This window comes from Eptatretus burgeri, chromosome 9 (assembly GCF_056783735.1).
Source record: "Eptatretus burgeri isolate ZD-2024b chromosome 9, Ebu_testis_v1, whole genome shotgun sequence".
Lineage (NCBI taxonomy): Eukaryota > Metazoa > Chordata > Myxini > Myxiniformes > Myxinidae > Eptatretus > Eptatretus burgeri.
The window spans coordinates 24,617,063-24,631,040 of NC_140969.1; the positions used below are offsets into that span (position 1 = coordinate 24,617,063).

Consider the following 13,978-nt stretch of genomic DNA (forward strand, 5'->3'; position numbering starts at 1 on the left):
TTACGGGCGGAGCTCGTGCTGTTTGAACACGCAGCCATCGTGGGCCTTGACGAGAGAGCATTTCGATTCTCTGCCTGTCGGGGTCGAGATGTTTGTCTGGAAGCGGACAGAAAAGCATGTCTGTTGTCTTTATATGAGCCTCTATCTGTCAGGATAAATTCATTGGATTTGGGAAGCATAAGCGGAATTAAAGGGATGTAGAGTAACGGTTGCTTAGCAACGACATCGATCTGGAAGGAATGGAATTGGCTTTGCACTGCACTCACTGTCGACTACGATGAAACAGGGCAGGATTATGAATACGTGGCCAAAGCACATGGAGATTACACCGTCAAACGCTCTCTGATGACAACCAACCGATGGATCGGGAAGGAAGGAGCGGCGGTGGAGGTGAAACAAGCCGCCAGAGAGCGCGAACTAATGAAGCACAGAGAAGGACTAACACCGCACATCTCAATGGCAGTTAGTAACGGACATAGTGCAGGGGAGTTAGGAAGAATGGTGAACAGATTGAGATGCGCCCCAGAACCACAAGATGGAGCAACGAACACCAGAACACTTTAAAGGCCGTCAGACAAGGAGATGGATGGAAGGTATGCTTGCCTGATCAAAATCTACAGTAGTGTACAGTAAGGTCTCTGGCCTTCACATCCACTCACCACGCACCCACAGCAACTTCCAGTCCTGCAAGCTCTAGTCATGGTGGGAGCCTCGTACGGAGGTATCATTTAAAAATAATCTTTTACACAAATACTTGTCATTATGTTGCAGTTGACTGCAGTGTTCAGTGCAGTGGCATGCTGTAAACCTTGTAGTAACGGAGACAGTGACAAAACCTTTGACGACACAATATGCAACTCCCACACTACTCCTTTGTGGGGGGGACCTATCACTAGGCAACACACTAACACACTCAAGCCAAAGAAACCGTATACACCTCCGTGGCAAAGGGGGACACGGAAATGAACCAGTATCAACCCCACAGCGACATAGGAGGGGAGCGGCTGGAGAAAGAATGGAAGCAGGTGAATACGCAAGGTTGGGGAAAACATACAACCAAGAACTAGATAAGGTAAAGATATTTTCAAAGGAACCTGGCAAGACCGCACCACTCATTTCCAGAGGGCTGACAACCATCCAGCCACAGCAGCTCATAGAACTGTCTTGCGTCCAAGCCGAGGAAACTTATGATTTGATAGAATGAAACGAGGAAATAAAATCGATTAGATGGTCTTATGCTATGACAAAACCTGTTGGGAGGGGGGGACGTCAGAAAATGCAGAAAAGACAGAAGTGGCTTGGCAGAACAAAACACAAGACAAAACCCAGCGGGGGCACTTTGCACAAATAGGATTCATATGGGGTCAACACGCATCTCTAATTACCCAAGTTCCATGGGCCCCCAAAGAACCCTTTTGGAGTATAGTTGTGAAATCTTGTGAAAATACAGTAACCTCCCGGAGAAGAACACATTTCACTTATAGGTGTTTTCACCTATAAGGCTTGAAGCTCTCACTAGCGATCGAGTGGAACGCAAGGAGGGTTACGCAGGGTGGAGATCTATATTTCATGACTGGGGAGACTGGTTACTGTGCCTGGTAGGGGCAGCAATCCTAATCATCATGGGAATCATTTTTGGAGTATTTCTGATCAAACGTCTCATTTCCATTTGTCTAAAGAAATGCTGTGAAGCCTCACCCCTCACCCAGGCCATCATAATAATTAACAGCAAACTCATGGAGGAAGACCCCGAGGACCTCTGTATGGGGCCACAACCAGACCCGACCCCCACCAGCTGAGGAGCCAACAAGGTGTTCTGGCGGAGGGGCGCCCTGGGGAAGACTCTTCCAGGTATTACTGATTACTTAACGAACTTTCAAGTGAAAAGGTAAGCCAAACATGGACTCATGAATCTCACTACACACGAAGATACAGGAATTTGTAACAAGAAAGAAAGGAAATCTACAAGTAAAATGCTGATGGAGGTTTATGATAGATGTGGCAGTGTTTTGACTAGCATATGCATAATCGTGGAAAATGGACAATACCAGATAGTGAAGGCATGTATGGAAAATACTTGTATGACCCTTATATGTAAATATGCATCTCATGAGACTCTTTTGTCTTCTAGCGCAAGTTGAGAAAGGAGCTTACACCATGCCTTGAGCGCTCACAGTGCTGCTCACCCATTATTACATTTGCATATTGTAAATATTATTGTTGTAATTAGTGTTGAGTATAATTGCCTAAAAAATAATGTTGCTGTTAATATTGTATAGACTTGTAGTGCCTTTAATATTGTGTGGACTTAACATCAAATTTGTATATGACAACTTAATGGGAGACTTGTGGCAGTGGGCAAGACAAAAGGCAACAGAAGCTAACCTGAACCACCGGCAGTTGGGGACTTCTCATTTGGGGAATGTTGATGGCTATCCACGGCATTCGTAAATCCCGTTTGGCAGGCACGGGGGCCTAGGGGTAGCTGCTACAGGAACCAAATAGGGGTCTACTAGGTTGGTGAGTATCAGGTGTGGCTGGGTATGGTCAAAATATGACCAAGGAGGGAAACTGTTATGATGATATGCTAGGTGGTCATATTTTGGACCATTAGCTGTGTGTTAATCAGCTGTCGGGATTCAAACCTTGCTTGTAATTGTGTATTATTTAAACCTTGCTTACCTTGCTTTAAAATGTTGCTTTAAATGTATCATGCTGTTTTCACTATGTCTTTAATAACCCTTTATGGCTCTGCAGCTGCACAACAGCATGTCCTTGGGAAAACTGTGTATGCTGATATCCCACACATTCCTGTTCTTAGTCATCACCAGAGTTTCGCCTTTGCTATCAGCAGGTGCCAGTGTAGGGGTGTTGGAGTCTTAGAAAGTTATTAGTTTGCAAGATGATCTGTTGGGTTGCGAATCTGAGGATTGACTGATTCAACTTCCCTGAGGGCCCCTAGGGAGGGGGGAAAGAAGCCCACTGCCGCATTTATTTCTTTATTTCTTTATCCCTTAGCACACACTTATAGTCCACACCCAGTTTTGCTTTTGTGTGATTATATATACAACTGTTTTGAAGTAAAAATCTCAATGTGGTCCGGGGGCACCTGACTGAAGGGCCTTTGGGCTGCATTCCGCATGCGTAGTGCCATCTTCTGAAATAAATCGTATCATTCGAGAACCCTCATTCGACTCTGTCATTACTCGGCCGAGTGACGAGTCATAACACCTCTGACCACAAAATCTAAAAATCGGTTCATGTTTGCATCATAAGACACACTTGTAACCAAGTTTAATCAAAATTTCTTCTGCAGTTCACAATTTATCGTCATCGCAAAGGAAACCATTAACAAGTCACGTCATGCGATAGCCTTCAGAAACCCCACACACACACACACACGTGCACAAATATACTCGCCTCACCTCATGCGGAACCGGCAAACGATTGGTTCTACGCGGAGACTTCCCCGGTGATGCCTGTTTTTCAACCTCCTCTCCGAGAGCCTGCCGCGTACGCTTCCTCGCCTTGAGAGACTACGTGGCAGTGGGAAAATAAAACAAATCAAGTAGCAGATATACGAAAAACAACATCCTTGGCACACAGTCAAGCACCATTATGAACCAGAACGGCACTCGCTAGAGCGCATACCTCCACCAGGTGGAACAGTTTACGTTGTGTAGCCCACTAAAAGACCAGATCTGCATCCGCACCTTAACCAAAATCTAATCAGCTTGTTCATGTCATCGAACCAACTCAGCCACCAAGTTTTGTCATAATCCGTCCATAACTGAGATATCGTGCTTGCAATCGTTTTTTGGCTCTATCTCTCAATGGTAAAGAATCACTTTAAAAATTATCGGATCCGAATCCAGATTTTCATCAAAATTTAATCGATTCATCGTCACACACCCAACTTGTCCACCGAGTTTTGTCAGAATCCGTCCATAAAACTTTGATACATCCTGCCCACAAACAAACAGGGGCCAAAACACAACCTCCATCCACCTTCTGTGGAGCTAAATATTTATCTCGTCATGACACAGAGAATGTAGAATGCTAAAGAATGAAGCACAAATCTCAGGAGGAATACAGAACGATTCTCTACCACTTCACGATTATTGGATGACACTCAGCACTTTTGTTTTGCGATAAGCTGGCCTGACATCTAATAAGAAAGCCTGTTGAGGCTGCAAGGTCAACAAACCAACAATGGGGGTGGAGAGGAGAACGCTGCAAGCAAGCAAAGGCCCATAAGTTGGTAAGAACAGAAAGTCCATGAGCATCTGTGAGACACAGCACATAGACAGAGTCATGGCTGAAATCAACAAAACATTTGAGGTCAGATAGCTTCCATGCGAAGCAAGGAGACCTTTCTGGCATGAACCCTTCGTCAGAGCGAGATCGACACGAGCCTTTACGAGACTAGTTCTTCATTCTTAAGTGATGGAGCTGCTTCCTGAAAGGAGACCATAAGATGGATGCAAATAAAACAAACAAACCACACCAAACACAGAGACAAATGAGTGGAGATGAACTTAAAGGTGCGAGCTCGGGAAAGCAACAGCAAGTTAATGGGTGCGCACAAGGAGCAAGGAAAAGCGAGATGGAGAAAAACAGAGAGTACAAGAGGGGAAGACGACTGAGATGACAAAGGGTTGTGGAGCAGTTGCGTCATGTGCACTCTGAGCGAGTAATCAATGAAGAGTTCAGCGCACAGGAAGCATAACTTCGAGAGGGTGCTACGACATTGTTACTGAAATGTCCGTGCAGATAAGGACAGGAATTTGCAATTTGTTCAGAATGCCAGCAAAATCTCGCTGACTCTGAAGATCCATCCCCTCTGCCTTTCAACAATTCCACCAACTAATGCCAGTGGACAGGTCCCAAATGTAATGCCCATCAAAGCAAGGGCACACTGATGTAACACCCTTCCTTCGAAGCATTCATCCGACGGTTTTTCAGGTAGGTAATCAAACCTGGATAAGACCGTTCAAAAAAGGTCGGTGGACAATTTCTGCACCATCCTGAGATGACTGTGAAGCAGTGAAAATGCAGTCGGAGAAGATGTGCTTCTGCCTCCTGTTGAGAAATATGGGTGTTAAGGTTGCGCATTCGACCGTCATGACATAAAAGATGTAAGGCAGCAGTAACAGACCAAAGTGGAGTGCCATACTCCATAAGAATAGTTTGCATGATATAATCGAGCTGAATATAACCAAAGAAGGGTTCTATGGATGATGTAGAAATCAGCATGCAGCCCTGGAGGACAGTGGAGAAGTCATGGGTCTTTCCCAAGCAGGCTCTGGCTTCCAATCAAGATCACTTCAGGCAGAATGGAATGGAAAACCCATCTTGCTTGTGAAAACTAGTGCCATTCTGAAAATCGGCAGACAGGTAGGACAATGGATGGAATAAACAGAACATTGACCTTAGTATTCTAACTGCAGTGGGAAACAAGATGCTAACGTTTTGGGTATTAACCCTTTTGCTCCAACGAACTTGCATGCCTCATCACCCACTGCAGAGCAAACTAGAGCGGGAGCACTCGGGAGAGTGCAAAACGTCCGCCGCCAATACTGCTGGGTCACTCAAGTGAACCTTATATCTTATTCATTAAATATGTCAACAGTGCTGAGTTATAGTTATTTTCTCCAACATTTTTTTTTGGGGGGGGGGGTGGAAATCACTTAAAACATGTAGAAATGCAAAAAAAAATTTCGAATTTTTTTTTTGAGGGGGGTAACAATTTTTTTTGGGGGGGAGAGGGTTGGAAATCACTTTAAACATGTAAAAATGCAAAAAAAAATAAAAATTCTCTATTTTGGTGGGGGGGGGGTAAAAAAAAATTTGGGGGGGGGTTGGAAATCACTTTAAACATGTAGAAATGCAAAAAATATATATACATTTTCTCGAACAATTTTTTTTTTGGGGGGGGGGACCAAGTCCAAAATTTAATGGCATGATCCTTGGACTATACCTAACCCCCCACCAAGTTTCGTCGAAATCCGTCGAGGAGTTTTTTCCGTAATACTGTTCACAAACAAACAAACAAACAAACAGAAAGGGGTGAAAACAGTAACCTCCATCCATCTTCGAAGATGGCGGAGGTTAACTACAAAGGCACTCGGTAGACCATGTACCTCAGCTACGCTGACCAGTTTGTTTTATATCCCTCTGATAGGCCGCATCTGGATCCGGACTTGAACCAAAATCTAATTAGCTTATTGTCACCTGACAAACTCATTCGCAAAGTTTCGTCCGAATCTGTTAATTTTTTGAAATAGCATGTTATATTAATCGTTTTAGCCCCATCACTCAATGGTGGAAAAAAAATAAAATAAAAACTTAAAAAAAAACATTCTAAGATCCGGATTCAGATCTTCACCAAAATCAAATCAATTCTCCCTTGTCACACACCCAACGTGCCCACCAAGTTTCATCCAAATCTGTCCATAAGTTTTTGAGACATCTTGCAATAGTATATCGTTTTTGGCCCGATCTCTCAATGGAGAAGAATCACTTTTTTAAAATTCCAATATCCGCATCCAGATCTTCACCAAAATCGAATAAGTTTGGTGTCATACAGCCAAGATCTCCAAATTTCGTCCGAATCCGTCCACAAACAAAACAAAGACAAACACACAGACGGGTGAAAACAAAACCTCCATCAACCTTCGGTGACAGAGGTAAACAGACGAGTACCTGGAATTGAAATTTACTTATTAGTCCTTTGCATAACAAACAACATTGATACACGGCCCCTCAAGTGTTCCAAGCACTTGCAAAAGTGAGATAGGTAGATAGAGAGAGATAGAGATAGATATATAGATAGATAGATAGGATAGATCTCTGGTGTTGGGTTAAAGGTTAGGGTGGTGGGCTTGGGATCCTAGGATCCTGAGTTCTAATCCCTCTCGGCTGTTGAATTAATACCAGGTGGGGTTGACTGCCAGTCATCCTTCCAAGGTGGGCAAAATGAGTGCCAGCTTGCTGGTATCCTATGTCGGAGTGGCGATCCATCCACGATTGCGCCTAACAGCCGAGGACACTGCTCAGGCAGCACCAACCCTCTGCACAGAGTATGGTCTCAATGGATGGATGGATTTATATATCGAATCAAAAATAATTTCCCAAAGTAATAATAACTCTTAGATAATGCTCAAAAGTGATGCCTCCATTCTTTTACTACAAAACAGGATATTGGAATGAAACAAAGAACGGTGCCTACATTAGTTATTATACACCGTCACTGGGTGCAGAGTTTTGTGATTCCAATACAAGACGCGTCACGACCACGTTAACCAAGATGGCAAACGGCAGCACGTCGCCAGCACAAGTGATGAGAGTCGGGGACGACCGACGGTGACTGGAGGTGAGAGTCGGGTGCACCATTATGATCCTGAGAGTGAGAGACGGTCAATGGGGGTACCACCACAAAAAGGATCACCAGTCCCGAATTGGCTCAGTCAAATTTTCATCTCTGCCCCCAACCTCAAGGAACACCTAGGTGGAGAACACGACAACACGACAACAACACCTTGGTGGACAACACGACAACACGACAACAACACCTTGGTGGACAACACGACAACACGACAACAACACCTTGGTGGACAACACGACAACACGACAACAACACCTTGGTGGACAACACGACAACACGACAACAACACCTTGGTGGACAACACGACAACAACACCTTGGTGGACAACACGACAACAACACCTTGGTGGACAACACGACAACAACACCTTGGTGGACAACACGACAACAACACCTTGGTGGACAACACGACAACAACACCTTGGTGGACAACACGACAACAACACCTTGGTGGACAACACGACAACAACACCTTGGTGGACAACACGACAACAACACCTTGGTGGACAACACGACAACAACACCTTGGTGGACAACACGACAACAACACCTTGGTGGACAACACGACAACAACACCTTGGTGGACAACACGACAACAACACCTTGGTGGACAACACGACAACAACACCTTGGTGGACAACACGACAACAACACCTTGGTGGACAACACGACAACAACACCTTGGTGGACAACACGACAACAACACCTTGGTGGACAACACGACAACAACACCTTGGTGGACAACACGACAACAACACCTTGGTGGACAACACGACAACAACACCTTGGTGGACAACACGACAACAACACCTTGGTGGACAACACGACAACAACACCTTGGTGGACAACACGACAACAACACCTTGGTGGACAACACGACAACAACACCTTGGTGGACAACACGACAACACGACAACAACACCTTGGTGGACAACACGACAACAAGACAACAACACCTTGGTGGACAACACGACAACAAGACAACAACACCTTGGTGGACAACACGACAACAACACCTTGGTGGACAACACGACAACAACACCTTGGTGGACAACACGACAACAACACCTTGGTGGACAACACGACAACAACACCTTGGTGGAGAACACGACAACAACACCTTGGTGGAGAACACGACAACAACACCTTGGTGGAGAACACGACAACAACACCTTGGTGGAGAACACGACAACAACACCTTGGTGGAGAACACGACAACAACACCTTGGTGGAGAACACGACAACAACACCTTGGTGGAGAACACGACAACAACACCTTGGTGGAGAACACGACAACAACACCTTGGTGGAGAACACGACAACAACACCTTGGTGGAGAACACGACAACAACACCTTGGTGGAGAACACGACAACAACACCTTGGTGGAGAACACGACAACAACACCTTGGTGGAGAACACGACAACAACACCTTGGTGGAGAACACGACAACAACACCTTGGTGGAGAACACGACAACAACACCTTGGTGGAGAACACGACAACAACACCTTGGTGGACAACACGACAACAACACCTTGGTGGACAACACGACAACAACACCTTGGTGGACAACACGACAACAACACCTTGGTGGACAACACGACAACAACACCTTGGTGGACAACACGACAACAACACCTTGGTGGACAACACGACAACAACACCTTGGTGGACAACACGACAACAACACCTTGGTGGACAACACGACAACAACACCTTGGTGGACAACACGACAACAACACCTTGGTGGACAACACGACAACAACACCTTGGTGGACAACACGACAACAACACCTTGGTGGACAACACGACAACAACACCTTGGTGGACAACACGACAACAACACCTTGGTGGACAACACGACAACAACACCTTGGTGGACAACACGACAACAACACCTTGGTGGACAACACACACACAACACGACAACTTGGTGGACAACACACACAACACGACAACAACTTGGTGGACAACACGACAACAACTTGGTGGACAACACGACAACAACACCTTGGTGGACAACACGACAACAACACCTTGGTGGACAACACGACAACAACACCTTGGTGGACAACACGACAACAACACCTTGGTGGACAACAACACGACAACAACACCTTGGTGGACAACACGACAACAACACCTTGGTGGAGAACACGACAACAACACCTTGGTGGACAACACGACAACAACACCTTGGTGGACAACACGACAACAACACCTTGGTGGACAACACGACAACAACACCTTGGTGGACAACACGACAACAACACCTTGGTGGACAACACGACAACAACACCTTGGTGGACAACACGACAACAACACCTTGGTGGACAACACGACAACAACACCTTGGTGGACAACACGACAACAACACCTTGGTGGACAACACGACAACAACACCTTGGTGGACAACACGACAACAACACCTTGGTGGACAACACGACAACAACACCTTGGTGGACAACACGACAACAACACCTTGGTGGACAACACGACAACAACACCTTGGTGGACAACACGACAACAACACCTTGGTGGACAACACGACAACAACACCTTGGTGGACAACACGACAACAACACCTTGGTGGACAACACGACAACAACACCTTGGTGGACAACACGACAACAACACCTTGGTGGACAACACGACAACAACACCTTGGTGGACAACACGACAACAACACCTTGGTGGACAACACGACAACAACACCTTGGTGGACAACACGACAACAACACCTTGGTGGACAACACGACAACAACACCTTGGTGGACAACACGACAACAACACCTTGGTGGACAACACGACAACAACACCTTGGTGGACAACACGACAACAACACCTTGGTGGACAACACGACAACAACACCTTGGTGGACAACACGACAACAACACCTTGGTGGACAACACGACAACAACACCTTGGTGGACAACACGACAACAACACCTTGGTGGACAACACGACAACAACACCTTGGTGGACAACACGACAACAACACCTTGGTGGACAACACGACAACAACACCTTGGTGGACAACACGACAACAACACCTTGGTGGACAACACGACAACAACACCTTGGTGGAGAACACGACAACAACACCTTGGTGGAGAACACGACAACAACACCTTGGTGGAGAACACGACAACAACACCTTGGTGGAGAACACGACAACAACACCTTGGTGGAGAACACGACAACAACACCTTGGTGGAGAACACGACAACACCTTGGTGGAGAACACGACAACACGACAACACCTTGGTGGAGAACACGACAACACGACAACACCTTGGTGGAGAACACGAGAACACGACAACACCTTGGTGGAGAACACGAGAACACGACAACACCTTGGTGGAGAACACGACAACACGACAACACCTTGGTGGAGAACACGACAACACGACAACACCTTGGTGGAGAACACGAGAACACGACAACACCTTGGTGGAGAACACGAGAACACGACAACACCTTGGTGGACAACACGACAACAACACCTTGGTGGACAACACGACAACAACACCTTGGTGGACAACACGACAACAACACCTTGGTGGACAACACGACAACAACACCTTGGTGGACAACACGACAACAACACCTTGGTGGACAACACGACAACAACACCTTGGTGGACAACACGACAACAACACCTTGGTGGACAACACGACAACACCTTTGTTGAGACGATGATGTCAAGGTCGCTGATCAAGTCAGCAGGACGCACAGGTGTATCGTGCCGGCATCACAGAACTACTTGAACGTTGGTTGAAATGTGTGGACCGCAGTGGCGATCATGTTGTGAAATAAATATTCACCATGGTAGAATAAAGATTGATGTAAGTATCTGTCTTAGAGAAAATAAATAATATTAATAATAATAATAATAATAATAAATAAATCTAAAGAAGTCATCAAGTTCACCAATGGGTTCGCTCCACATTCCAACGAGACTCACGCTCTCTGGAGATGTAGTCCGAGGTGGTGTCCGCAAGTTCCACGATCCAGACAAACTACCTTCTGCAGGACACGAGAGAAAATGCACCAAAGGTCCATCAGGTCACCACCATCAGGTCACCACCAGCACATCCAACAATTTACCACAAACATCCATTGAAATGGTCCTTCCTTCCGACTCTCACCTTTCAGGCTCACCAGAGCTTGAGCAGACGAACCTAAGGGAAGGAATAAAAACGGGGAGAAAAATAAATAACGGAACGAGCCGACAATGAGAGGGAATCGCGCAGTGGTGTCCGGTCAATGGAGGTAAAACCAACAACACGAACACCCTGACAGCAGCAAACCACCACCAAGCACGAAACAAGACACGAGCACACAGAGCACACACTTCGTGTGGACAAAAACAAAACCAAAGCTTTTAATCGTTTAACGCTTCATTACCCGCCGTGTGGTAAAACCCGTCGGTTAACAGCAAATGGACAAATGATCGAAAGTAATGGAGAAAAAAAAAAACATAGAGCTTCAAAGAAATAAATAAATACACTAATAACACTCACAAAACTAAACAAAACAAACAAAAATAAACAAAAATAAACAAAAACCACCGATCGAAGGTCTTCGTTTCGAGCCCCAAGTAAGGAACACTCACTTTCGTCCAGAAGAGACTCTGATTCCGCCATCGCGGTTTTGCCTTTTCAAAGAACCGGGTGGGCGGAGCCTGTCACGTGACCACCGGCTTCTTCTTCCTGCGGGCGTCGGGAATTTATTTCCTTTTCCACAATGAATTAATTTGCGGCTCCAACATGATTCTCCATATGTATTTGCAAATTACACCACGAAAGTTTCATGGGATCACTTCAAGGTTAAGTGATATGATTTTACTTCAACAAATGAGAAAACAGCCACAAACATTGATGACCGACAACACCACCCAGTGACCGACTTCAACAACCATGAAACTGCGCGCACGCGCCTATATGTATACGTGTGTATGTATGTATATGTACGGTATACACGTGTATATGTATATGTACGGTATACACGTGTATATGTATATGTACGGTATACACGTGTATATGTATATGTACGGTATACACGTGTATATGTATATGTACAGTACACACGTGTATGTATATGTACGGTATACACGTGTATATGTATATGTACGGTATACACGTGTATGTATATGTACGGTATACACGTGTATATGTATATGTACAGTACACACGTGTATGTATATGTACGGTATACACGTGTATATGTATATGTACAGTACACACGTGTATGTATATGTACGGTATACACGTGTATATGTATATGTACGGTATACACGTGTATATGTATATGTACAGTACACACGTGTATGTATATGTACGTGTACGGTATACACGTGTATGTATATGTACATGTTGGGTATACACATGTATGTATATGTACGTGTAAGGTATACACATGTATGTATATGTACGGTATACACGTGTATATGTATATGTACAGTACACACGTGTATATGTATATGTACGTGTACGGTATACACGTGTATGTATATGTACATGTTGGGTATACACATGTATGTATGTATATGTACGTGTAAGGTATACACATGTATGTATATGTACATGTACGGTATGCACGTGTATGTATGTATGTATGTATATGTAAGTGTACGGTATACACGTGTATGTATATGTACGTGTACGGTATACACGTGTATGTATGTATATGTACGTGTACGGTATACACGTGTATGTATGTATATGTAAGTGTACGGTATACACGTGTATGTATGTATGTATGTATATGTAAGTGTACGGTATACACGTGTATGTATGTATGTATGTATATGTAAGTGTACGGTATACACGTGTATGTATGTATGTATGTATATGTAAGTGTACGGTATACACGTGTATATATATGTACATATGAGGTATACACGTGTATGTATATGTACGTGTACGGTATACACGTGTATGTATGTATATGTACGTGTACGGTATACACGTGTATGTATGTATATGTACGTGTACGGTATACACGTGTATGTATGTATATGTACGTGTACGGTATACACGTGTATGTATGTATATGTACGTGTACGGTATACACGTGTATGTATGTATGTATATGTAAGTGTACGGTATACACGTGTATGTATATGTACATACGAGGTATACACGTGTATGTATATGTACATACGAGGTATACACGTGTATGTATATGTACATACGAGGTATACACGTGTATGTATATGTACATATGAGGTATACACGTGTATGTATATGTACGTGTACGGTATACGTGTATGTGTATGTATGTGTACGGTATACATGCATGTGTACGGTATACGTGTATATGTATGTGTACGGCATACGTGTATATGTATGTGTACGGTATACATGCATGTGTACGGTATACGTGTACGGTATACGTGTATATGTATGTGTACGGTATACATGCATGTGTACGGTATAGGTGTACGTGTACGGTATACGTGTATGTATATGTATGTCTATGTGTACTGTATATGTGTGTGTGTGTATGTGTATGGCATACATGTGTATTTGTGTATGTATGTGTACGGTATACGTGTACATGTATGTATGTGTTATGTATACGTG

At 44.5% G+C, this 13,978-nt stretch overlaps 1 protein-coding gene across 3 annotated transcripts in view; it reads right to left on the minus strand.

The window, feature by feature from the left end:
• The window catches only part of LIN9 (lin-9 DREAM MuvB core complex component), an 87,139-nt gene extending 75,036 nt beyond the window's left edge, over positions 1-12,103 (minus strand). For all 3 annotated transcript variants that reach the window (XM_085894394.1, XM_085894393.1, XM_085894392.1), the window contains exons 1-4: positions 12,007-12,103; positions 11,540-11,572; positions 11,356-11,417; positions 3,426-3,536 (exon numbers count right to left, since the gene is read on the minus strand). In XM_085894394.1, coding sequence (XP_085750520.1) covers positions 3,426-3,536; positions 11,356-11,417; positions 11,540-11,572; positions 12,007-12,037 — 237 coding nt within the window. In that variant the 5' untranslated portion in view covers positions 12,038-12,103. The remainder of the gene's footprint in view (positions 1-3,425; positions 3,537-11,355; positions 11,418-11,539; positions 11,573-12,006) is intronic.
• Positions 12,104-13,978: the final 1,875 nt, after the last annotated feature.